Genomic DNA, 26,560 nt, shown 5'->3' with positions numbered 1-26,560 from the left:
GCGTTACCTGCCTTTCAGAACTCTCACACAAAATCGTATGGTAACAGTGGTTGCATTCTAGAAATGTATTTTGTTGTTAGAGCTCAAGTGTTAATGTGGTATTGAAAAAAAGAACGTAGGAATAAAAGAGGAAAGTCCACCGGAATCTGTAATCTCTGTGCCTCATTTCTCTCCTGGTAGTGGCGATAGTTCCTACATAAGATATGTAAAAATGATTTGTAAACTCAGATGTCAGGCAAATGGAAGAGATTGTGTAGCAACTACGGAGTGGACCAGACCCGCCTGACAGTTTCCCTCTGGAAGCTGGGACTGACGGCTCTTCCCTTCCGGCAAGGACGCAGGTAGATCACACCCCCCTAGAGGAAGAGAGTCAAGTCATCTTCGAGTGGTTGAGGGACGGGCAGAGGCTGCTTGTGACAGATCTTTTTGTGGGCAGGAACAGGGCCAGTACAGAACCTCCGTTTATTTATTTTTATATTTTTGTTTGTTTTGTCTCCATCAGGGTTTTCATACTGGATCGGGGTTTAGTGCTGGGTGGTTCACAGTTGTATCTGAAGCAGAATTAGAAGGAAGGAAGAGGTGACACTGATAAAACCGTGTTGTGAGGGGCTCATGTTACGAGCACTAGCGCAGCGGGGGGACATCTGGGGGCCGCACCTCCAGGCTCCCTCTCCCCCTTCCCTTCCTTTCAGCTTCCTTCCTCTTTACTCTGGACCCAGAGGCTCAGCAGGCGCAGCTCACAGAGGTGGCTGCACTCGGCCCAGTGACCAGGCTCACAATCAGCACAATACTGGGACCCGAACCAGTTACACAAAAGCACTTTAATTGACAGTATGCAGTTCTCAAAAATATATTTTTGTAAGAAAATGGCAATAATTAAGTATAGCCTTTACAAAGAAATAAATTCTCAGTAAATTCCAGTGTACATCAGACCCCTGTCCACCACCAAACAGTGCTCCCCCAGTCTCCTGGGCAAACTTTAACATTCACTAATAACACAAAGACCCACGTCTAATAGTGACCCCCTCCTTTCCCTCGGTGTTGGGTTTGCACCAGGCCTGAGGGAAATGACTTCCTCTGGCTTGTTCCCTTTGATCCGTGGTCCACTAGTAGCAGGTGCATATTTTAACAGCTCATTCAAAACTGTTTTCTTGACAGAAAAGAATTGTTCATTTAAGTCTTAGACCTAAATAACTCGGAGAAAGTGTAGATCAGTAAGGTTCCTATTGCTGTCTTCACGCCCTCCCTCCCCTTGCTGCAGGACAAGATTCAAGAAGGGAATTCTGTCCTTTGTCATCCGGGTACCTGTGCTCAGTCAGCGGTCCTGCATTTATTGATTCTGAGGCACACAGCTCTGGACGGTCTTCCAACCCAGGTTTTAATCCTGTTTCTGCCACTAACCATGTGATTTGGGCCAAGTCACTTTATCTTTCTGGGCTTCAGGTTTTCTGTTTAAAAACAAAATGATGATTGGACTAGATCCCTACAACCCCCTCCCTGTGACTGGAGTGTCACTTTCCAACCAGTGCATGTTGACAGCAGCACTCACTGTAATGCCGGGACTTGCTAGCGGGGTGTGAGGATCGCATTTCAAATAAAAATGCCCAATATGCCAGACAAGTACTTTGTCATCAGTCTGTCTTACATTTCACTTTTCATTAAAGAAAAAATCAAGCAAAAACTTGTCATTTCTAGTAAAATAGACACATCCCTGTTCAGAGAAGAAAACAGCCATCTCTCTCACAGATGTTTTTCAAAGTATATTCACCTAAAGCAGAGCTGGGTGGATTAACGTGGCTACTGTATGTACATTACCGAAATATGTATATAACTGTCAGCCTGAACTTGTCTTTCAAAGTTTCTCCAGCATATTGTCAAAAAGGAAAAAGCTCCGAAGTGGTTTAAATAAACTTTCTGCTAGCTCTCCTTATTAAGAGGGGGGAAAGGAATCTGTCTAGATGAAACCCGTATTCTGTCTTAATGATTCCAGAATATTCTGTTCATCCTTCTAAAGCTTTGAGGCTTCTCTGCCCGCTCCCCTGGCAGCATGCTTCCCACAGGATTTGTCCAATCACCAGATTTGTGGCTTCTAGCCTTTTACGCACCTTAGGGAAACCGGTGTATCACCGAATAAAGAGTTTACAGTCCATCTTCAGTACTTGTTAAAAGTCATGCGAAGTTCCCGGTGTGCCTCCTCTCCTCAGCCCCAGAATCTGAATTACCCACAGCAGTTAGAACCCAGGAAAGAGATGGGAAGGAGACCTCTCCAGGTGCATGGCTGTATGGCCTCTGACATAGATGTCTAGTGGCAAGAGCAAGCCAAGGCAAGGTATTGGATTCTGAAGTTGCCCTAAAAGGCTAGTGTAACACAGTTGGGATGCACCAAAAAAGTGAACCCCCAAATGAGCCCAAAGCTTCTCCAGTATCTCCTTGGGCACAGCCACAGTTGTTCCTGTTGACCAAGCATACTTTTTACTCTCCAGTCCTTGCTGGGCATCATCTCTCACCCCTAGCAGCCTGGGGGTAGCAGCCCTTGGTCAATTTTTCAATATTTGTTGTCTCTGTCTAAAGGCCTGGCCGGGGAAACGACCCAGAATCAGCAAAGGAGGAAACCCCTGGCCTCTGCCACAGAGGCCATCACAGAAACCCACTGGGTAGAAAGAACCAAATGCTGGGCAGGAAGGAAGCAAACATCTTTTGCCAGCATGCCAAGATTTCCTCTGTTTCCCCAAAATAGCACTGTTCTCTATCCTGCCAACGTCTGCACACTAGAGGATCGGGGCAAATGCTTTTGTATCCTTGTTAGCCTAGCATCTCTCTAGCTCTTGGGAAATCCACTGGGGCGCCAACTTGAACCCCAAGGCCAAAGGGCTAAAAGGCTATGATATAAATCTTCCTCCTCAGCTCCTCCCCTTTAAACAACAAAAAACCTATCCCAAAGCAAAGAGCCTATTTCATCAGAGCTGTCGCAGCCTGGGCCTGCCTCTAGGTTCTGGAGTCCTGGCTTGCTTTCAATCTCCTCAGCAGTTCTGCCCATCTTTCTAGCTGCTTCCAGGGAATTTATGTCCAGGAACAAGAGACCTTGGGCAAAGTTCAAAATTTCACACAGGATTCTCTCTTCTCAGAAAACCAGATTAAACCTCACTATGCCCGGTCCTCAGGTGCCTTGTACGTGGCAGCAAACTGCTGAGCTCCCTCAACACCCCTCCACTGAGGAATAGGCGATATTTTGTTTCCCTGAGATGCCACCAGAAACTTCAGGATAACTGGGCAGCCCCACTAGGACTGCAGAGAAGACGACAGGGTTCCAAGGCGGGACAGTAAGGTTACTGGGATTAGACAGACACCCAGTCCCCCAGGCTGCCCCATGTGCACCTTAAAATGCACACGGCACATTCTCAGCCTCTCTTGCCCTGTGGCTCTGGAGACTCAGTCACTGAGATGACCTAACTAAGAGTCTCTCTATAATTTGAGTTTTGGCCTTTGGCAGTAGAGGGCTACATTAAAAAAACAAACAAATACATCAAAGTAACAAAACTCTCAGCAACTTGAGAAGTCCCTGAGTTTCCTATGAAATAGAGAGCAAGTCGATCCTTCCTGGCTGTTTCAACTGATTGTCAGGACACCTCTCCGCTGACTAGGGCCCGGGAAAGTCCTTCCTGAAGCTGCTCATTCACACAGATCTTGGGGGGTGGGAGCGCTTCCCTAGCTTGGGTCTCATCCCCATTGGATGAGCAGTGAACAACAAAATAGGAACACTTTGCTTTCAGTAGCTGCTGTGGATTTTAGTTCCCAGTGGAAAGGGGAGGCCAAAGGGACACTTGGGAGCCCCTTCAAGGAGCGCCTTGGGTGATGGGCTAGGACCCATCCTGGGAGGAGAGGCTCCCCTGCTGTTCTCTGTAGATAGACCCCTAAACAGACCTTGTTCACACTGGTGGTCTTGTGTGGGTTAAGTCTCAGCCCCTCTAAGCAAATGCCAAGAAACCAGAATTCAGAACAAGGGTCTCAGGGTGATGAATGACTTGCGTTAGTCCCAGGGCGCTGAGACAGTGGGAATAAAAACTGAGTGAAGAGAGGGGGCAGAGCAAAGGGGATGGGAACACTGACAGACGAGGCTGGGGTAGGAAACTGAACTTGGGACCTATACTTTCAAGTAAGCAGGTCCCCCAGAGACAGGATCTGGCCCTGCTCTCCCTTCTACCCCATCCATAGACTGCAGCTTCACCCCTGCCCGGGGCAGCTTGGGGGGGAGAGCGCAGGGGACAGAGCAATGTGGCGAGGTGGGAGCGAGCACCGGACTGCAGAAGGAGCCTGTCTTCACCCTGGCTGACTCCAAGCAGCTGTGTGATCCTGACCTTACCTTCTGTAGGCCTCAGTCATCTCACCTGAGAAAGGAAGGGATTCGAGATGGTCTCCAAAGTCCCTTACACGGCTCTTTCATTTCTCTTCCTCTCCCAGCAGCACTGAGCTCAGGCACTAGTGGGTTATTTTACAAGAGGAATCTAGACAGAATATGATTTGTTCAGCTTGGAAAGGGAAAAATTAAGGCCCTGTGGGGATTGGGAGGCGGGTCCCTCCGAGTCTGCTCACCCCCCACCCGCAGTCTTTCCCTCCAGTGGGGAGGACTCTCCTCCCCTGTCCGATTGGCACTTGTGGTTCGATCTGGAGCTCCGTGCACTGGGCGGCCGCCAGCAGACCCGCTTAGAGGTGCGTGTCTTCCTCCTCTTCCAGGTCATCTTTGATCAGGTTGTCCAGGGGGACGATCCAGCTGTCCCCCAGCTCCCCATTAAGGTTGACCACCTTTTTCTCCTGCATCTCTGATGAGGTCTCCATCACTTCCAGTGTTGGATTGTCATGGTAACCGTTCTCCACGGTCTGCAGCTCCTCCGTGAGTCGTTGCTGGATGGGAGAGACGAGCCAGGAAGGAGGGATAGTTAGTGAGGGCTGTTAGCCTTCATGCCACACGGGTACCCCTATACTCCAGGGACCCCCGTGTGGCTGACATGAGTGGTAAGTGCTCTTGGAGGCCACCCTGACTACTGACGACTCAGGGCCTGCCTCAGGGCCGGCTGGAGACAAGGGCTCCCTAAAATTCCCAGCTCACCTACCTCCACCTGCTGGCAAACCCACGAAGTCAGTGGAAATGGGCCTAGACTCCCTCCTCCCTTCCTGCCCCACAGACCTGCCTCTCCAGCACCTGCGTCACCCCACTGTCCTGAGCTGGGAAGGACTGTAAGAAAAACACTTGCTTCAGATGGGGTGGCCGAGGACCAACCGCTTTAAGCCTGAGCGAGGCAGGCACAGCACAGCTCCCGGGCGCCTCTGCTGCGGACAGGAGCCGTCTGGAGATGGTGCTTGCTCTCCGTCTCTATCTGGGACACAACCTGGGTGCACAGTAGGGTCGCCTGGCAAGCTTGTAACAAACGCACTGACCCAGAGATTCTGTTTCGACCGCTGTGTGGGGAGGTAGGCATGGGAACGTTGTCAGGCTCGCCCAAGCGCGCAGCCAGGGGGAGCAGCAGAGTCTGGGTGGAAGCGTAACGATGGCGACGCTAGTGAGGTGGGTAGAGAACCCCTGGCTCGACAGGCCCCCTGACATCAGTGACTCCTCAGCAGCTCCGCGGGTGGATATTCTCCCCGTTACGCAGATGAGGAGCCTGCCACTCAGAGACTATATGACTTGCTCAAGGTCACAGACGAGAGGCAGAGCGAGGGCTTAAACCGAGTCTCTCTGACTTCCACGGTGCTGCCGCTTAAATTTTCCACGTTAAGTGTCTATTTTCTAGAAGGGCTGATGTCTGCCTGGGTCCGAGGCCATTCACTTTCCTCTAATATGGGAAGAATGAATGGGATGGGAAGCACCTGAGGGGCTGGGGGGTTCCCTGTCCTCACCTGGTCCTTCCTCTGAGAGAGGCGCTGGTGGCAGCAGCCATAGAGGGCTGCCACGAGGAGCAGGAAGGATGCCATGCAGACGATGGTGATGATGAGGGGCATGCTGAACCGGTCCTCGGTCTCCTCCGGTGGTCCTTGATCCCCAAGCTGCATGTTACTGACTCCCACCTAGCCAGGAAAAACAGGTGCCGGGTCACTCTCCCTCTGAACTCCCATTCTGCGTACGGTTGGGTGGGGCCTATGACAGCACCCTGCTGTCCCCTCTCTCTAGATGCTTACAAATGAGAGGTTCCTCTACAAGGAGAGACGTGAAGCAAAGCAACTGGGACTTCCAATCCGTCCCTGCACGTGGGAGGAACCCACTTACCTCCCTTAGGTCATCCCACTTGTCTTTCAGCGATTCGTATATGGTCTGGGGCAGGAAGTTGGCTGTGGGAGGAGGGAGAGACTGCTTCAGTGGCCTAGCTCAGAGTGACCTGGTTGGGGACAGAGACGGGCCCCGACAGGAGTACATGCTGTATCTCTGCCTCCTGAGTGGCGTCTCTGGGGTAGCCTGGGAGGGGGGATGGCTTGACAATTCTGAGGGAGTACAAGTGTTGACCCATCTCCGTGGCTCCTGAGCTGTCACCCCCCTCCCCATCCCCACCCCACAAAGGGCTCAGCCCCTCTTTGCCCCCAACTCACTCTGGATAGTGATGTCCTTGATTGCCAGTGCCTGGATTTCTGGAACAGGGATCAGCCGTACATCGCACTGGTCTTGACTTGCGTTGAAGTTGGTCTTTGCTGCTCGGCACAGAAGTGTGACCAGCTTGTTATCCGGAGGCTTCTCCGGGCTCACCGCCTGGTGAGAGAGACCACAGGTGAGTCCTCATGGAGCCCGACAGCAGCCTGGGCTTGTGGGGCTGCCCTTCAGAACCACAACCAGAGAGTGCTGGTGCCAACACGAACCTGTTTCCCTCTCCAGCCTCAACTGGTGCCGTCCCCAGGCCTGCCAGGGGTCATGAGGTAGATGTTGTCTGCAGGACCGGACCCTGCCCTCCATGCCCCATGCACATCTCTGCCCCCTGTCCCCTCACCCAGTTTATCTTGTCCATGGTTGAACAATGCCTTCCACCCTAGTGCCCCCTTCTCCCTCAAAGCTCTTTAAGGATCACGACCTAATACCTTTATCATCTCTCTCCAGGAGGTGCCGCCTGGAAACCCCACTCTACTGCGAGTGGGAAAGACCAGTTCTCTCTCTGCCTCTCTCTAGCCTTGATGCCCAGTTCAGAGACCTCAGGAGAGGAGGCCACAGCTCCCACTTCAAGGTTATCTATCCCAGAGTTGAAACATGTGCCCATACCCTAGGCTAAGACCCTCTGAAACCAAAAGCAGGCTGACAGCAAGAAAGGCGGGGCCGTCACTGAACAGGGGAGCATGGGAGTATCTTGAAGATGCGCAGGGGAGGGGCATCTTGGAAGGGAGCTTTCCGTATTTCTTTTTTCTTTATTTTTTGAATCCTTACCCAAGAATATGTTTTTACTGATTTTAGAGAGAGAGGAAGAGAGAGAGAAAAAGAGAGAAAGAGAGAGGAACATGGATTGATTGCCTCCTGTTTGTGTCCTAACCCACAACCTAGCTATGTGCCCTGACCGGAATCTAACCCACAACCCTTTGGTGTATGGGATGCCACTCCACCTGACTGAGCCACCCGGCCAGGACGGGAGCTTTCCATATTTCTAAGCAGAAAGAGCATGGCGGACATGGCTTTAGGGCAGAGGGTGAAGAAGACAGTTTGGGCAGCTTTTACCCAATCCTGCCATGCCATCTAGAGGCCCCGGGCTGCTGTTCCTCTGCCCTGATTTTGGAGTAAGGGGCCGAGATGAAGAAAGGACTCTTGGTTTGGCTTACCTCAGGACCCCCCCAAACCATCTGCTGGGTTTCTACCTGGAATTTCCTTAGGCGTACTAGTTCCCCAGCCTGACACCAGGTGGGGATCCAGGGCTTTCCACCTTCCTTCATAGCAACAGGAAAAATGCTTCTCACTCCCAGTGACAGCCTGCCAACAACGTGATTTGTGCCTGGTCCAGCAGCCCCAGCCTCAGGGGAAAACTGCTCCCTTTTAAAACTCTGGTCTAAACGTATGCTTTTGTAAAATTCACTTGGAAAATGGCAGCAAAATGGACACCCAAAAGGAAACAAGTGCAGAAAATACAAGTGGTATTAAAGTGGTGTAAACCCAAGTTCTCCATCCTTTAGAAACCGTGTTCCCTTCTAGTTCCTAGGGGTGTTTGCAAAAACAGGCACCGGCCAGGAGAGGGCAGCAGTGAGCCGTCCCTCGCCTGCACTCAGAGGGCTCAGCCATTTACTGAGTAAAACTCTCTTTCTTTTTTCTTTTTTATATATATATATCTTTTACTGATTTCAGAGAGAGGAAGAGGGAGAGAGAGAAACAGAAACATCAGTGATGAGTCATTGATCGACTGCCTCCTGCACGCCCCCCAACTGGGGATCGAGCCCACAACCCGGGCATGTGCCCTGACCGGGAATCGAACCTCCATCCCCTGGATCCTTGGTCGATGCTCAACCGCTGAGCCACGCCAGCCGGGCCTGAGTAAAACTCTTAATCTTAGAGAGACTGGCAGTTGGAAGGCACACACTGCTGCACTCACACACATGCTCCCACCCCCGCCCCAATATACACACCCACCACCCTGAGTGGAAGAACAGCTGCTGGCAATGGCTCTCTGATCCTCAGCAGCTCTGACTCCTCGGGCTAGTGGAACATTCTCTCCATGCTGTTCTTCCACTGAGGCCACGGACCAGGAAACAGACAACCAGATGATAAGAACAGGGAGAGTTAGGCAGATGAAGCCTCTCGTTCATAATTGAGGTCTGGAAGCCCACAGAGATAGACTTAAAGTTACCCAGAGCTAGAGGCAAAGAAGAGCTAGGATTGGGCTCTCCGGGCGCTCAGAGCATGTGAACAGTTACAGAGCGAAAGCCCAGGACACCTGGTGCTTCTGGCCCTGCAGCAGCCCTGGGGGTGGGTTTCACTTAGCAAAGCCTGAACCTCCCTGGTCCCTCAGATGGGATGGGGCTCCTTCCTACTGGGACAAAACAAAGCCAGGAAAGTGAATACATCTCTCAGTCCCATTTCTGAAGGAACACCTCATTGTATTCCACCTTCCTGAACCCTGCTGCTAAACTGCATTTGAGGTGAAAATCAGGGTGGGCGAGGAACTCACACAGAGGCTGGTTTTTGTGAGGTTCAGGATGAGCATCTTCTCATTCAGCCGTTCGGGAGGCTCGCAATGTATCTGCAAGAAGCCACTAGAATTAAGGTTCAGGCTCAGAGGACAGGGTCCCATCTTTGACCCCTCCCTCCCGCCCCCTGGGTGGGTGAGACAAAGGAGGAGGTCCTGGCAATCAGGGGCCTCTCTGTGCCAGAGTTTCAGAGCCAGGTGTGTCCAGCTGTGTAAGCCTGAATCCGGCAAAGCCAGGAGGGAGCAGGGCACTTGGATGACCGCTCCTTACTGCCCTAGCCAGGGGCCCTGGGCCGGAGGGGCGAATGGAAAGGCTCTTCCCGGGTAGGGCCCCTTCTATCCGAGTCTGGGCGCTCTTGCTCTCCCATCCCTGCTGGAATTACCTTGGTCTTCTCAAGTACTGAGGTGGGAGAAGAGGTTTTGGAGTGTTGGTGGGGAGTTGGAGCCAACTGAGTGCTGGAGCCTGTGGGTCCAACAGGCGGCGTGGCCACGGGTCCTGAAGAAGGAACAGCAGGCCGCAGAGTCTTAGAGGAAGAGGTCCCAGTGACGGAGGGAGAGGCCCCAGTGATGGCTGTCACCTTGCTGAAGTTCTGCTGACTTCCTTGTGAAGTAACCACCAGTGGTGGTGCTGTAACTGGGAAGACAAAGGTGGCGAGAAAAGATGAGTGGCCCCTTTCAGAGAAAAGGCCAGCCTGCCTTGCTCTCAGTTTCCTCAGGTTCTTTGGTCTTACTCCCCGCCTGGGTGGAACAGGCAGAGAAGGTCAATTCCTGTAACAGTGCAGGATGGGTCCGGCTGGGCGAGCCAGCCTAAGAAAAAGATGAAAGTCCCAACAATGACAGGGGACGTGGGCAGCATTAGCTAACATTACCCAGGCGCTGGCGTCCTGGAGGGACCATCCTAAGTGCTTCAAAGGTACTTTCTTATTTAATGCTCACAACAACCCTAGGAGGAAGGCATCCCTACTTTATAAACAAGGCAGCTGAAGTTCAGAGGAGCTTGACGATTTGCCTCATGCCACATGCTAACAAGTGGCAGAGCCAGGATTTCAATCCCGGTTCATCCACCTCAGAGCCCTTGCTCTTACAGAAGGACTGGACCATGCTTTCCCGGTGCGGCCGTGTGTTAACTTCGGTGTGCACCCAGATTACCCTGGGAGATCTTGAGAATGCAGATTCTCAGGGTTGCACTCAGACATTCTGATTCAATAGATCTGACATGGCTCATGACCTGGAGGCTCACGATCCATCAGTGAGTTCCGAAATTAATTTACTGGGTTAAGACCAGCACTTTAAAAAAAAAAAGGAAATGGAATGAAATAGAAAATATTGGAGTGAGTCACATATAGTAAGGATAAGCCCTGGTTAGTGAAAATCTGTATCAGTTATGTGGGTGTTACATATACTTGACATGTATGTGTCCGGCATCATGGTGCAAAAACAGTATATTTCTTAGAGTAGACTGCCATCAAACACGTTTGAGAAACACTGTTCCAGAGAATTTCTAATAATACCCCGCCACTGCCGCCTCTCAGAGTCTTGCCCACGAATAGACAGCTGGCGTGTCTCTGTGCACCCCCGGGCAGGGCACGACACCGACCTCTCGGTACACAGCACTGCTGCTCCTCAGTGAAATGGGAAACGGGCTGAGTGAAGGTGGCGTCTGTTTAACAGCGTTGAACCCTGAGCATGAATCTCCGTCTTCCCGCTGAGCAGCTGTAGAGATTCTAAGCATTTAGGGTTCTTCCTGCCCTGGTTGGGTGGCTCCGTCGGTCGGAGCATCGCCCGGTACACCAAAAGGTTGCGGGTTCAATCCCCAGTTGGGGCACGTACAAGAGGCAACCGATCAATGCCCCCCCCCCAAAAAAAACCAATAAAAACATATCCTCTGGCGAGGATTAAAAATATAAGTTTCTTCGTGCTTGAAAATAAAAAGCATTACTTACTGAGTGTGGAGGGTGTCCCCTGAGATGCGCTGGTGTTCCCTGTCGTCATGCCTGCGCCACTTGAAGCCGTAGTCATTTTGTTTGGTGCCTCAGGAGAGCTCCCCAGGGGATTCGGAGTAACAGGGCGCGGAGTCGGTTGTGGAGTGCCCATTGGGGGGGTCAAGGAAGGACCAACAGTAGTGGCGTCTGAGGTGTTAACCCCATGTGGAGGTTGAAGGGTCCCCTTAGTGGTCATGATGTACGTAGCAGCACTGGTTCTAGTTTGAGTTGCAGCCTGGGTTGTAACTTTAATCCCGTTCTGGCTGCTCGTGGTTTCCAACTTTATCGGGGTAGTCGCCGGGATAGCTGTCGTCTGATCTGAAGTTTGAATCCCCTTCTGGGCACCCACAGTGGTGGCAGCGCTGACGGAGGCTGCTTTCGTATCTTGGTCGCTGGCCACTACGGCTGTGGTCGGCTGGGCTGCGGCTGGAGCCAGCCCCGAGGCACTGGACCCTGTGGGTGTGTTTCCGCCGGCTTGGACAGCCGATGTCACAACGGTGCTGTGTTTGGCTGTGGTGGGACCCACTGTGTTAACGTTGGTTGTTAGACTTGTGCTTGGCTTGTCTGTGGTTGTAGGTTCGGTTGAGTGCTTGGGATCTGGTCACAAAGACAACACAGAATCAAATTAGGGCGTCAGCTGGAAGTTCTCCTCTGCACCCTTCTCCGGCGCCTCCCCGGGATCCAGGGCCTTGCTCCCGTCTCTGCCATTCACCCCGCCGAAGGCCTGGGCCCTTGATGGGCCCAGATTTCTCTGGGATTCAAGAAGCCTCTAAGGGGGAGACTGAGAGTGAAGCAGAGAAAGTCAATGGAAACCCTGGCGAATGAAAGGCAAGGCCAGCTAGTCCCGCTGTGCGTGGAGCCCACAGTGGACCCCCTGCCCTGCCCACCGGCCCCGCGCACATGCCCTGGAGCTTCCCGTCTGACACCACAGAACCAGGCCGCCAGGATCACCTGTGCCTCCCTCCCTCGCTCCCAGGCGCACGACCCTGCAGGGGACCCCGCAGACTCCCGCTGTGGCACTGCCCTGTCCTCGGCAGGCCGGAGAGGCATGCCTGTGCTCGGGGTGGTGTCATCTGGAAGGGGAAACTGACCATCAAGCTGCCACGACAAATGTCTCTTTAAGTATAATTGTGGGACATTCGGAGGAGGGAAAGTGCAACGTGCTGACTGTGTTTAGCTTGGTAGCTTAACCTTGTCAGGGGGTCGGGGGCGAAGGTCCTCTGCTGCTTTGTTTAACGAATTCTTTCTTGAGGGAGCCATTCAGTGGCAGGTTCTCTGGGCCCTGGGATTCAGTGCTGAATAAAATACATCATCCATTCCTTCAGGGAGCTTACATGCCAGGGAGTGGGACGCAGGTTAAACAAGTAGACAGAACAAGGGAACCTCAGATTCTTGGCCTCCGTGGAGGGCGTGAATGAGCAAATGATACAGAGAACAGGCGGGAGCCGTTTAGATGGGGAGCCAAGGAAAGGAAGCTCAGAGGCGACTGTTAGGCTAAGGCTCGAAGGACAGCAAGGAGAAGGCTGTGTGGGGAAATGAGAGGAAAAGTGTACCCGGCAGAAGGAACGGAACCTGCAAAGGCCCCAAAGGAGAGAGAAAAGCTAAGAGAAGACAAGTGTTTGATCCCATGAGTTGCCAAATTACAGTGTTAGTTTGACTCGTAACCGCACCAGTTGTCCTGTGTGAAAATAGGGCCTTGAGCGTTGCAATGGTGACATGTGAGAGGTGGCGGCTGAATCAGAGTCGCCGTAAGTCTCCATCCGCAGTGGCTCACTTGCCAGTAGACTCGGCCACTGTTCCTGTCTGACGATGCAGCTACCATCTTGCTCGAAAACCCTTAGTAGCCTCCCCTGAGCTCCTCATCTCCACCGCTCCTCATTTCCCCCAAACCTATGGCAACAGTGAGACTCCAGTATGCCACAGAAACACAAATACAGAATCGACCCAGGAGAAGACTTATACTAGAAAATATCTGCGTAAAGTCTAGCAAATATGAGGGTGCTAGATCAGAAGGGATAATCATAATTTTATACCAGGCTGAACTGATCAACATAGGCATGCATACCAGGGATTTGGGGTTCAATATGCTGACTCAAGCAGCTAGAAAGAGTTCTCATTGGTTTCTTAGCTGGTTGACTGAAACCTGGACTCAAGGGTAGTCCCCATTAAATAAAGTTAAGTTGCCAAAAATGCCCTGGGATAAAGAATAGGAAGAGTCAATTGCCAGAGGGAAGGGGGCTGGGGGGAGGTAGAGGAAGAGAAAAAGGGGGGATAAATGGTGATGGGACTTGACTTGGGGTAGTGAACACATAGTACAATATACAGATGATATATTATAGAATTGTATGCCTGAATCCCGTATAATTTTATTAATCAATGTCACCCCAATAAATCAATTTTTAAAAAAATTATGAAGAATCCAAGGCTTTAGAGATAGAAGTGTTAGTGGATCTGCTCACTCACATTCTAACTTTGGTCCTTAAAAGAGCTTAAATGACCCCCCACCAAGGCTTTGAGAAACACTGTATTTCATGAGTCTTAAGACGCACGTTTGTTCGTGTTTCTGATATGAGGGTGTATTACAAACTATTGTAAGTCACCACACTTCGCCAGTGTTTTCTGTCCCCCCCTAAGCGGTTCGTAAGACAACAGTGTGTCTTATTGATGGTGTCTCGGATTTGATTAAATTTGGGGTATTCTTGCAGGGACTTAGCAGCACGTTCCTCACTGGCCAGGTATGCTGGGAGGTGCTGCTGATTTCAGTGGGGATGGACAGTAGACTCCCTGGGTAGTAGAGGCAAGAGCAGGATCCCATTTCCAGGACGAAAGGTGGGTATGATACCAGCATGGTAATCAGCACAGTCTCGGGAAGGGAATTGGGGACAGTCGCTAACAATCAAGGATCCCGTAGGGCCAAAATGGATGGGCAGCCCACGAGTGTCTGACCTCTCGGCCTAGCAGACAGACCCGTGTTGAATCATCACAATAGAGAAACAGCCAGCCATGCATCCAATTCCCAGAACTGAATCTTTTCACAGACTCAGGGCACCTTGAATGAAGTATTAGTTTCCCAAGGCTGCGGTAACATAGGCCGCAAACCGGGTGGCCTAAAGCAACATAAATGTGTCCTCTCTCAGTCCTGGAGGCCAGAACTCTGCAATGGGCAGGGCCGTGCTCCCCTGAGGGCATGAGGGAAGCACCTCTGCTTCTTCCCGGTAAGCAATCTTTGGTGTTCCTTGGCTTGCATCTCTTCACCCATGACTCTGTATTGCGTGGTCTTCTTCCATGTGTCTGTGTCTCTGCTCTTACAAAGACACCAGCTGTTGGATTTGAGGCCCAGCCTAATCAGGTGTGACCCCACCTTAACAAGATTACATCTGCAAAGACTCTATTTCCAAATAAGGTCACATTCACAGGTGCCAGGTACAGGGGATTAGGACTGGAACACATCTTTTGGGGAGGACACAACTGAACCTTCTAGACTGCTCCCCCTGCCCCACTTATTCCACTATAAAAACCAGGGGTGTCAGTTTCAAACCTCAGAAATCAACTCTGCTTTAAACAGAAAGTGAATGTATTGAGAAGATAGTGAGTTAACTAAGAGTCACTTGAGATGGTTAAAGAGCAATGCTTGCCCGGCCGTGCGTGGCTCAGTGGTTGAGCGTCGACCTAGGATCCAGGCGATCGGGGTTCGATTCCCGGTCAGGGCACATGCCCGGTTGCGGGCTTGATCAATGACTCTCTCATCATTGATGTTTCTGTATCTCTCCCTCCCACTCCTTTCCTCTCTCTGTAATCAATAAAGATATATTAAAAAAAAAAAAAAAGAGCCAGGCTTAAGTCAGAAACAGCACCCAGAACTCCTTCCCCTGAACTCGGCTGCTGGGGACACCGCGTCCACCAGCACTGAGCAGGGTGGCCTCAGTTTGCACCCGACACCGTTATTGCCCGACACTGGACTTCATTCTGAGAGCTGTTTTCAGGGATGCCGTCAGGGAGAGCTTTCCCATTTTCTGTTACGACTGGACGTGAGAGTCCTAGGAGACACACAGGAAATCCCTGGGTCCCAAGCACATCTGCCGCCCCCTCCCGCCCCGAGGCACTTCACTGTGTTACCAAGTGTAGGATGCATCGTCAGGTGAGTACATCCTGTAAGGTGAATGTTCTTATTTCGCCTTAGAGTGAATTCCTTGGGGAAGCTGTGTGCTCTGTGGAATATCGTGAAATGACCTGCCCGTTGGAAGAACTTCCTACACTATCCTTCAGCGTCTCCCCTAAATCAGGCTGTTCTCCCACAGCTGTCCACTCCTGCCAGGCCCCCGCATGTCACATACATCAGCAAAACGTTTCCCCTCCTCAGATCACGGGGAGCGACCTTTCTTGGAGACCTTGAGGGGAGCTGAGGAAAGGTGGCAGTGTGGCAGGAACAGGCCCGCTGAGGGTGTGGCCGGCCACCTTGTAATTTACACATATCTGTTTAGGACCCGACCCGCTCAGGTCTAGTCCTTTATATACTCTTCAACTTGATCGTGGGAAACTGCCAGATAAACCCAAAGAAAAAGTAGTAGGAATGAAATAATAACAAGAAAAGCAGAAATCAATGAAATAGAAACCAAAAGACAACAGCAAATAGCAACAAAGCCAAAAATTCATTTCTTAAATAAACTAATAAAATAGTAAGGCCTTTGGTGAAGTTGATCAAAGGAAAAAATAAGCCAGAAGGCATAAATACAAAATGTGAGGTGTAATGATAACACATTTATAGTACAGGCCATACTGGGCAAAATGCTGATAAATTTGAAGCAGATGAGATAGACAAATTCCTACGAAAAATACAACTTACCAGACTGACTCAAGAAGAAATAGAAATAATAACTTGTTCTATTTTCACAAAGAAATTGAATTGGTAGTTAATAACTCTCTCACAGAGAAACTCCAAGCCTCGATGCAAGGGTCAAATATTCTAACCTTCCATGAAATTTCTAGAGCGTAGTCTGTTTTGCCTGAATACCTGTGTCAGTAAAAAGAATTCATTCATACGCGATTGTCAAGCAGCAAAACATGAAAAGTACAAACCAAGGGAAAAGACGGATAAATTTGGCTTCACCAGAAATAAGGACCTATATTCACCAAAAGAAACCACAAGACTTCCAGTTTCAGCTAACGAGGATAGTTGGAAAAAAAATCACTCCTACCCTTACAAGAAGAAAAAAGTTGGAGAAACGGAAAATTAATGACTCTTCTTGAGCCCATTGGAAAACTGAGGTCATGGGCAAACAACTATCCTGAAACTGGACCTGAGTGTTCACTACCCGGGACAAAGTTCGGTAAGAAGATGAAACATTTTTAATGAATTGGTAAAGGCCGCGTGCGGGCCAGTGTGAAAGTGGGAAACCTGGGAGCTGCAGGCATTGAAAGGTTTAAACTCCTGTTAGGTTTTCCCCCAGCAGTCCCGCCAGGCTCCTAAGGAAGAAGCTTGAGAAAGCTCCGGGGTGGGGATGGCTGGGGAAGGTAAACAGTAGGTGCTGCTGAAACTCCATATAGCCCCAAATCCCCTATGGGGGGAAATAAAAGTCTCACTTTTCAGTGGAAGTCAACAAAATTTACAGCCTGAGGGCACTGGTGGAAGAAAAATGACAGCCACCGATGAGCCACCGCCCAGATTCATGTTCCCTATTTGTGCTAGGAAATCAAAGAATTAAACTGCAGGCCAAAGGCTGAGAGTTACGGCCTGAAGGCAGTGGTGCAAACCCTTTGCACCTAGGAAAGGAAACAGGAGAATAAAAGCGCTCTTTACCCCTGGGGAGGGCAGGAAAGAGGCAAGAAACCCCAGAAAAGAAGCAAGAACACTAGTGACCACACCCACGACCCCAGGGTCCAGTGCCTGTGTGTTAATGGGAACATCAGAGGATGTCCTCTTGCCTGCCACTCACCCAGACGCTAGCAAGTGTGGAGTAAAAACAGGCGGAATGCAGCTGGAGGGAGCTGTGAGAGATTGGGGAGCCACTAAAAGGGAAGACCTGCAGCCAAGCAGGGGAACAAACAGGTTTTATTCACAGGACTTGCAGCCTCTGGTGCAACCAGTCTTACACCCAGCCCAACTTCTTACTAGATGAGCACTGAAGACGGAGCCGAAGAAAAGCCATGCGCTAGGGGCAGCCACTAATCTCTGTCTCTCTGGATCTGCCAGGTCTGGACATTTCACATCAATGGAATCCCACAGTGAGTCTGGCTCATTCAATGGCTGGCTTCTTTCACTCAGTATATAACGTTTGTTTTAGGTTCATCCATGGTGATGAACGTGTCAGATCACCGTTTCTTTTTATTGCTATTCCACTGTGTGGATGGACCAGGTTTGGTTTATCCAGTCATCAGTTGGTGAACATTTGGGCGGTTTCAACTTTTTGGCTCTCATGAATAATGCTACACACTTGTGTACAAGTTTCTGTGTGGACACACGTCTTCATTTTTCCTGGGTATATACCTTGGAGTGGAATGTCTGGGCCTTACAGTAACTCTATGTTTAGCACTGTGAGGAATTGCCAAACTGTTTTCCAAAGCGGGTGCCCCATATTACGTGCCCACCAGCAGCGTCTGAGGGGTCCAATTTCTCCACGTCCCTACCGACAGCTGTTTTCTCCGTTACAGACATTTTAGTGGGCATGAAGTAGTATTGCATTGTGGTTTTAATTTGAACTTCCCTAATGACCACTAAAATCCAGCAATATATAAATTGGATAATACATCCTGATCAGATGAGGTTCATCTCATAGTTCAGTATCTGAAAATCAATCAGTGCAATTCACCATATCGACAGTAAAATAAGAAGAATGTATTCATCTCAATATAGTCACAAAATTCATGACAACGTTCATCATTCATTCGTGGTAAAAAAAAATCTCAGCCAACCAGGAATAGAAGGAAACTTTTCTAACCTAATAAATGATATCTCCAAATAACCCTTCAGCTGACATCATTATTAATGGGAAGAGATGGAATGCTTTGCCCTTAAATTTGGGAACAAGGAAAGGCTGTATCTCTCATCACCCCCTTTAACACTATAAGAGAATCCCAGCCAGTTCAATAAAGAAGAAAACTCACCTCTTAAAACACAACAATAAAAAGAAAACCCAATTTTTTAAGTGGGCAAAAGATCTATAAGGAAAAATAAATTGCCAAGATATAAAAATGACAAACAAAAAAGATGTTTGACATCATTAGTCATTAGGTAAATACAAATGAAAGCTACGATGCAATACCATTACACACCTATTAGAACGGCTAAAAAAACCCGACAACACCAAATATTCAACAGGAGCTCTCAAACATTGTCCGTGGGAACGCCAAATAGTACTGCCGCTTTGCAAACAGCTCAGCAGCTTCTTTTCAAGTTCAGCAGACAATACCCATATGTCCCAGCAAGTCCATTCTTATTTATTTACCCCAAAGAATTAAAAACTTACAGCCACACAAAGACCTCTATGTAAATGCTTATGGCAGCTTTATTCATTGATCACCAAAAACTGGAAACAACCAAGATGTCCTTCAAGTGACAGAGCACAAATTGTAATGCATCCATACAGTGCCTACCCAGCAATAAAAAGGAATGGACGATCGGTTCATGGAACATGAATGAATCTTGAAGACATTTTCAGTGAAAGAAGTCAAAGGCTACATAATGTTCGGTTCCATTTGTCTGATACCATGGAAAAAGAAAAACTATAGGGATAGGAACAGACCAGTGGTTACCAGGGGTTGAGGGAAGGGTGAGGAATTCAATTTAGAGCAATGGATCCGTTACATACGGTGTTGGGGTGATGGATACAACACTCTGCATTTGCTGAAACCCATAAAATAGTACACCTTAAAGAATTAACTTTATTTAGTGCACGTTTAGGGGGGACATCAACCGAGATGTTCAGGAAATCCGGGGATACAATGGAGGCCATGGAAATTTTACTTACGTTACAAATGTATGTGACATAACCTCACTGGAGAGATGGGGGGCAAAGTTGACCAAAGCAACCGGAGAATGGTTTTTGGACCGGGTACTGTAAAGCTAAGACAAAAAGGACTCTATATAAACAGTGTACTCTAAGTGGTAAATGTGTTTCTCACGAGGGTGTGGGTTATCAATTTTAAATCTACTTTACATGTATACTGGGGTTGGTCAAACAATATGATAGATATACATGAGCCAGGTTCCTCACTGTCAGGGGAGCTACAGAAACGAGGCAGGTGCGGAGGAAGCCAAGTGAACCCTGGGGTGTGATGTTGGAGAAGTCAGTACGAGCTCGTGTTTATATGTATATATACTACAGAGAGATGAATGTGTAGGTTTGTGTGCATGCACGGGTTAGCACACAAACGTCGATTTCCTACCTCTGTCCGCTGAGAGGGCCTAAGAGCAGCAACGTGCCAGTGGCATCAAGTGGACACGGCCGTTCTCCAGCAAAATGACCTGAGCTCCTGCAGAAATGACCTGGTCCTCGTGCTCATGTAGGGAAAATGTAAGATGAGCCTGGAACATCTTGTAATGTCAGAAAGTAAGGGATGGGAGGGGCAAGTCCAAGAGACAAAGAGCTCCCAGCAGCCAAACCTGGAACCATCTAAGCAACAAAATAAAAAATATTGTATTGGAACCAAAAGAATAAAACAAATACCTATGAGTCCACGCTGATAAATGATTGAATGAAAAAAAATAAATGGGATGGAAGAAACAAGCCATCGTTAGAGAAAAAGCCCCAAGGCTGTCATACGCTTCCGTCCCCGCAGGAGAAACCTTCGCACCCCCGCTGAGTGCGGGCTGGTCTTAGCGGCCCTTCCAATGAAGGACAGAAAGAGAAAATGAAAAACATTACAGTGGAGAAACCTGGAAGACACAGCGTCTTCCAGTGATCGAGGCTAACATCCCCAGTGACGGTCACGATGAGCCATAAGTCATCAGGTCCCCTGATAAGGGAACCTCGCCTTTGTCGTATTTCTAAAAATACATGAACAAACGAAATCTAACCTTGAAAGAACATCAGACACACCCAAATGGAAAGGCGTTCCACAAAACATCCAACCAGTGCCCTCAAAAACCATTAAGGTTGGGAACAGTTGAGGAAAGACTAAGAAACTGCCCCAGATTGAACGAAACTAGTCAGACATGACTAAATGCAGTGTCATATCCTGGGACAAAGGAGACCATGATGGAAATGCTGGGAAAATATGAGTAATCTGCAATTTATTTAGCTAACAGTACTGTACCAGTGTTAATTCCTTAGTTGTGATAAATGTTCAGTGGTTATGTAAGGTGTTAACATTAGGGGAAGCTGAAGGAACAGTCTGTATCATCTCTCCAATTTCTCTGTAAATCTACAATTATTTAAAAATAAAAAGCAGAAAAGAAACCAAAAGGGAAATAAAAAACAATCCGGAGAAGATAGTTGCAACATATAGTCATAAAAGATTAGTATCTAAAAAATATTTTTTTAAAAACTTCTATAGGTAAGGAAACAACCCAATAGAAAAATAGACAAAAGAATTAAACAGGTTATTTCACTGAAAAAGTAGCACAGATAGCCTATAAACACATGGAAATGTTAGTAATTTGGGAAGCGCTGAATCAAATAAGAATGATCACTTCATATACGCAAGATTGGTGAATAGTAGCAAAAACGTGGAGTGGCGTAAATCGGTACGAGCACGTTGGAAATAGCCTGGCCTTACCGAGTAAGGTGAAACGTAAGGTGAAACAGGCCCGTCGCCTTCAGTCTCTGCCTTTCAGTTGTGCCACTAGGCACTTACCCTAGGAAGAGGCACACATGTGACATCAGGGTGCGTCGTAAGGATGCTCCTAACAGGATTTTTGTATTGACCCCATGTAGGTAACGAGCAAATGTTTGTTAACAGTAATACGCATAAATAAGTTATGATATATTCATATAATGGATATATACTAAACAGCACAAAAAAAAAATCAGTGAATGTGTATTATATTTGATTATCTAACGCATATATTAACATGCGTTCATCTAAAAATACTGAACAATAAAAGCAAGAAGAATACTTATATGGTTTTATTTATAGGGTTCAAAAACTGGCAAAACTAAATGTAATTTTAGAGACAGAAAGAGAAAATATTGCTAAAAGGTTACGGAATTTAACACTCAGTTTAGGATAACAGCTATTGCTGGGGGAGATAGGAAGGTAGACAGGGGCTCCTGGTTTTGTTTGACTGCTTTTGCAAGGAGGGAGTGGCGGTGCTGGACGATGACATGGGCAACGGGGAAGTCCCTGGCAATCGGGTCAGCGTGCGGGCTCCGCGGGGACAGTGCAGGCGGCAGCCCGGCTGGGGCCGAGTGAAGTTAGTGGACAGGAGCACCGGGAGCTTGTGCGTCGAGAACTCTTATCAAATGTGAGGTTCGAAGGGAAGCATGGCAGTCGCTGGGAGCTATGTGGCAGGGAAAAGTATGCAACACGGTGGAAATGGGAAGTAAGCCTGGGACAAGGGTGGTTCTCGAACGTTGGTGAGCATCGGAGCCGGCTGGGCCTTGGTAAAGCACCGGCTGGCTGTGGACCCAGCCCCAGAGTTTCCGTTTCAGCAGGTCGGGGATGGAGCAGGAGAATCTGCTTGTCTAACCAGTTCCCAAGTGGCTCTGATGCTACGGGCAGAGGACCACACTTTCAGAAGAAAAAAGTATGACTGCCAAGTAGTAGTTGGTGCCAAATTGAGGCACAAAACCATGAATTTAAAATGAATCCAATCAGCCAGAATACGGTTTTACCTAGCGGTGCTCCCCTACTTTGCCATAGGCTCGAGGGAAGTGGAGGCAGGGTTCACGGGGAATGGGGTTTGCTAGGTGGGTGTGATGGCGGGGGAGGGTACAAGGGAGCTGAGGAGGTTTGTAAGATAGGGATGGATTATGGTGGGTAGTGAAATATGTGATAAAGACAGGCCGACAGCAGGGAGGAAGTGACGGGTCCCCAGACTGGCTGGCTGAGTTCAAGCGATGCGCTGTGGGCGCTGTGGGTGCTGTGGGTGCGCTTGAGCAGGAGAACTGGGTGGCAGAGGCTCGGCGGTTAGAGCTCAGAGGGGGTGCAGTGCGGCGGTGATAATACTCGGGGTGCGAGATGGAGACGGCTGAATGAAGCGGAGATGCAGAAAGCTCGAGAAAATGGGAGGCCAGGGCATTTCATTGTTTATCCAAGTGGGTGCTGAGGCCACTGAGAATGTCATTGCAAACTGAGATAGAGAGAAGGGAGGGAAAGTCTCCGGGGGTGATGGGGAGTGAGGGGGGTGATGGGAGAAATGGGGAGTGATGGGGAGTGAGGGGAGTGAGGGGGGTGATGGGGAGTGAGGGGGGTGATGGGAGTGATGGGAATGATGGGGAGCAATGATGGAGGTGATGGGAATGATGGGGAGCAATGATGGGTAGGGATGGGAATGATGGGGAGTGATGGGAGTGATGGGAGTGAGGGGAGTGAGGGGGGTGATGGGAATGATGGGGAGTGAGGGGAATGAGGGGAGTGAGGGGAGTGATGGGGGTGATGGGAATGATGGGGAGTGAGGGGAGTGAGGGGAGTGAGGGGAGTGGGGGGAGTGAGGGGAGTGAGGGGAGTGAGGGGAGTACCGAGCAGTCAGTAAGAGAACTGCAGGGAGGAGATGACACTGAAGCCGGTCTTGAAGCTGTGCTGAAAGGGCGCGGTACAGGGGGCAGACGCAGTGGGGTGAGGGTGAGGGTCCCGGCCCATGCTTAGCTGCAGGGTGGGGAGTGGGCGCGCGGGGGAGAAGCCCGCCTTAGCCCGCTCCCCTGGGGTGCGAACGCTGCTCTGGACCTTTGGCGAGGGCCGGCTTCCTCCTGTTCCTGGCTATCCACAGCCCTGGGCCCGACTCCCCACTATTAATAGCGGGAAAAGGAAACTGAGAAGAATGCCCAGGAAGAGGGTGTGTGGAAGGGGGGCAGGAAGGCGGGGAGCTGGGAGGCTCCGGCCTGGACACCAGTGTCCACCTCTCCTTCCTCCGTTACCCCGGCTCACCTCCCCCAGCTGCTATCTCCAGGGAAATAAAGCCAGAAAGCTCCGCGGGGCACAGTGGAGGGCAGAGACCAGGCGGGATAAGGCGATGTCTGGTGTGACAAAGGAAAGCGCTCAGGCTGGGAGATCTGAGACCTGAGCCTTCTGGCCCCGGCTCTGCCTCTGGTCCTGGCCTCTGTGGAAGAGACACATCTGTGATTTCTGAAGTCCCCGAGGCTGCGCAGGCACTTTCCCAGGCACAATGCTGTAGGCCTGTCTGGGCGGTGGCGACGAGCCATCCTAACTAGCCGCTTCAGAGGCCTCGCTGTCCCCTCCTGGAGCTGCCTGACCTCACACTCATTTTTCCAGCATGTGATGTCTGCTCCGTGAGCCTCTTCCCTCCCAGGAGGCACTGCCAGGGACGGGGAAGGGTGGCGATGCGCCACAGGTTCCGTCTGCTTGAAGCCTGAGCCCCTCCCAGCTCTCTAGGGCCCACCCCTCTCAGACCCCAGATCCTTTATTGTCAGGTTTCTGGGTAGTAGCTGGGGATGACAGTTGGGCTGGTGGGATGGAGGCGCTTTGGAAGGATGCCCCTGAACTCCTGGGGCAGTGAGGGACCTGGGGCTGCCCTAGGAGTTGAGAGGGCCTCCAGGCCCTCTGGTGGCCTGGCCAGACTGCCCCCAGTGCCAGCATATCAGATGTCCTCTCTTTACTGCATTCAGCCCCCTCCACTCTCCCTCTGAAAGAGGTGATACAATACAACCCCCCTCCCATGTTATATCCCCACCTCTGTGCTTCTGGGGTTTTATAAAATAAGTCAACGCCCCTCATCCCAGCCGGTCTTTAGGAGTCCCTGCCTCAGCAGAGTTGGGTCATCCTTTCCCACTGCCTCCTTGCTTGGCTGAGTACTCACTGCCTTCCACCAACAAGCACTCCTCCACTCTCTTCTCTGCCCAGTGTGGGTCCTGTCCTCGGAGACTGTTTGCTCTGGTGTTCCGCCCTGGGTATAGCATTGATCCTGTACCAGCTCCTTATAAATAAATACTTGTCCTCTGTGGCATTAAGAAAGCTAATCCTGCTCCCCTCCCCACACCAAGGTCCTAACCAGTTTGGGGGGGGGGGGGGAGCCTGCTCTGGGTGGACAGCATCAGCAAGGGGCCTGTGGGCAGGGGCTGCCTTGAAAAATGTCAGAGCTCTGGACCAGGAGCCTAGGGAGGGGAGCAGGGAGGTTGACTGGCCTCCCCTGTCCCAACCAGCTGAGTTGACCTCCCAGCTCTGCACTGGGCTTGGGTGAGCCCAGACCCTCTCTGTGTCCAGGGTCTTATATCGGTTTCCTGTGGCTGCCATTTGAATTCCCACAAACTGGGAGGCTTAAAACAACAAAAATTTATTCTCCAGAATTTGGTTCTGGAGGCCGAAAGTCTGAAATCAATGAGTGGGCCTCCCTCTGGAACCTCTGAGGGGAACACTTCCTTGCCTCTTCTGGCTTCTAGTCCTGTACCAACCCCTTATAAATGCTTGTCCTCTGTGGCGTTAAAAAAACGAATCCCGCCACCCCACCCCTCACCAGGGTCTTAACCAGGCAGCTGGAGGCATTCCTTGGCTTGCAGCAGTGTCTTTCCAATCTCTGTCACCATGGTCATATTGCTGCCGCTTCCTCTCTGTGCCTCTTATAAGGAAATGTGTCAGCAAGAAAAAGGTATGACTACCCAGTCAAACTTCTCAACAGCACCAGGTAATCCAGGATGACCTCATGTCAAGTTCCTTAGCTTAATTACATCTGCAGTGACCCTTTGTCCACGTAAGGTGACAATCACAGGTTTCAGGGTTTGACATGTATATCTTTTTATTTTGGGAGAGGGGGACATTTTTCAGCCTGCCACAGGTCCCCATCTGAAAAATGGGGGTAATGACCTCTGAGGCTGCTCTCTATGCCCCTCCAAACAGCCCCCTGCCTGGGTCAAGGACCCCAAAGATGTACCCAGTCAACTTCTCTGGCATTAGGGGCATTATGGTCTGAACGTTTGGTGCCCCCTCAATTCATATGTTGAAGCCCTACCCTGCAATGTGATGGTATTAGGAGTTGGGGCCTTCAGGAGATTTGCATGGGGTCATGAGAGCAGACCCCCCACGATGGGGTTAGTGTGTTAGAGGAAGAGCCACCGGAGCGGAGTGTCTTCTCTCTGCCGTGCGGGGACACGCAGGAAGGCGCTGTCTGCAGGTCAGGAAGAGCAGTCTGTCCAGAACCTGTCTATGCTGCCACTCTGACCTTGGGACTGCCAGCCTCTGGAACTGTGAGAAAGAAGGATCTGTCTTGAGGCCACCCAGGCTGTGGGATTTTGCTACAGCAGCCCAAGCTAACTAAGACAAGGGGCTGGGGGTGGAGGTGAATAATGGGAATAAAAATAACAGCAAAGACAGCTCCAATGTCTGGGGAAGGGCAGGGTCCCAACCTGCCTTCATCACCCCCAGTCAGGGTGGGTGGTCAGGCAGACAAGTGTGGCCACAGGTTGTGGTCCTTTCCCCAGGGCCCCATCCCTTCCCCTGTTCTCTTGGTGCCTCTGGACAGCAGGACAGCACCCTAGGAAGTTGTCAGGCCTGGCTCCTCAGCATCGCCTCTCCCAGCCACCCAGAGCTGCCCCATCAGGGAAGATAACTCCAGGCATTCTTCAAATCTGGAATTGTTCAGCCCTTATCAGCTTGTTTCAGCTGGACTGCCTGACACTCGCTCCCAGGGTGGGTCCTGGTCTGGCGGTTTCCCTGGGCAGGACAGAACAGCCACTGTCCAGCATGGAGGTCTCCCAGCAACGGAGGAAGGCAGCCAAAGCAGCCCTCACCTGAGTACACCCTTCCCCGCAGGCTTGCGCGCCGAGGCCAGGGGGCCTCCCCTCACTTCTTCTGCCCCAAGCCAGCAAACCTTACTGCTTACACCTGTGAGTGTGGCCCAGCGCCTGGGGTACCCGCTGCAGACCCCACACATCCCAGTCCCAATGTATAACCCTTCTCTCTCTCGCCCCCTCCCTGAAACAGTGGCTAAGAGCGCACACTTCGGAGCCCAACCACCTGGGTTCAAGTCCCTGTTCCACCGCACACAGGTTGTGTGCCAGGCAAGTGTCTTAACACTGTTCCTCGGTTTCCCTGTCACAAGTGAAGAGGGTAAGAATAGTAATTGAGTCGGACCTCTATATGCTGAGAGCCGTGCTTGCACATAGAAAGTGCTCAGTTAACATCAGCTGTGACTGTACCCCAGGTACACGGGACAGACTCCCTCTGCTGGCCAGCCCGGGTCATGCCCCCCCCCCCCCCCCCGCGCCTCCCCTTACAGAGCCAGGCTGGAACATGCCTGTCCCCCCTCCAGGGATGCTCATGCCTGCACAGGCCTTCACCCAAGGGGGGTGGGGAGGGTGAACACAGGCTTCCACAGACCCATCGGGGCTCTTC

The 26,560-nt window shown here is 50.5% G+C and overlaps 1 protein-coding gene across 1 annotated transcript in view; it reads right to left on the bottom strand.

Annotated features, from left to right (window-relative positions):
• Positions 1-802: 802 nt before the first annotated feature.
• The window catches only part of PODXL (podocalyxin like), a 43,938-nt gene continuing 18,180 nt past the window's right edge, over positions 803-26,560 (bottom strand). The window contains exons 2-8 of the mRNA XM_081148103.1: positions 11,081-11,716; positions 9,521-9,771; positions 9,120-9,191; positions 6,577-6,733; positions 6,260-6,321; positions 5,893-6,060; positions 803-4,899 (exon numbers count right to left, since the gene is read on the bottom strand). Of these exons, the coding sequence (XP_081004229.1) occupies positions 4,702-4,899; positions 5,893-6,060; positions 6,260-6,321; positions 6,577-6,733; positions 9,120-9,191; positions 9,521-9,771; positions 11,081-11,716 (1,544 nt within the window). The 3' untranslated portion in view covers positions 803-4,701. The remainder of the gene's footprint in view (positions 4,900-5,892; positions 6,061-6,259; positions 6,322-6,576; positions 6,734-9,119; positions 9,192-9,520; positions 9,772-11,080; positions 11,717-26,560) is intronic.

Source organism: Miniopterus schreibersii (genome assembly GCF_964146895.1).
Source record: "Miniopterus schreibersii genome assembly, chromosome: 9".
NCBI classification, from domain to species: Eukaryota; Metazoa; Chordata; class Mammalia; order Chiroptera; family Miniopteridae; genus Miniopterus; species Miniopterus schreibersii.
This window is presented reverse-complemented; position numbering and strand designations above follow the sequence as displayed.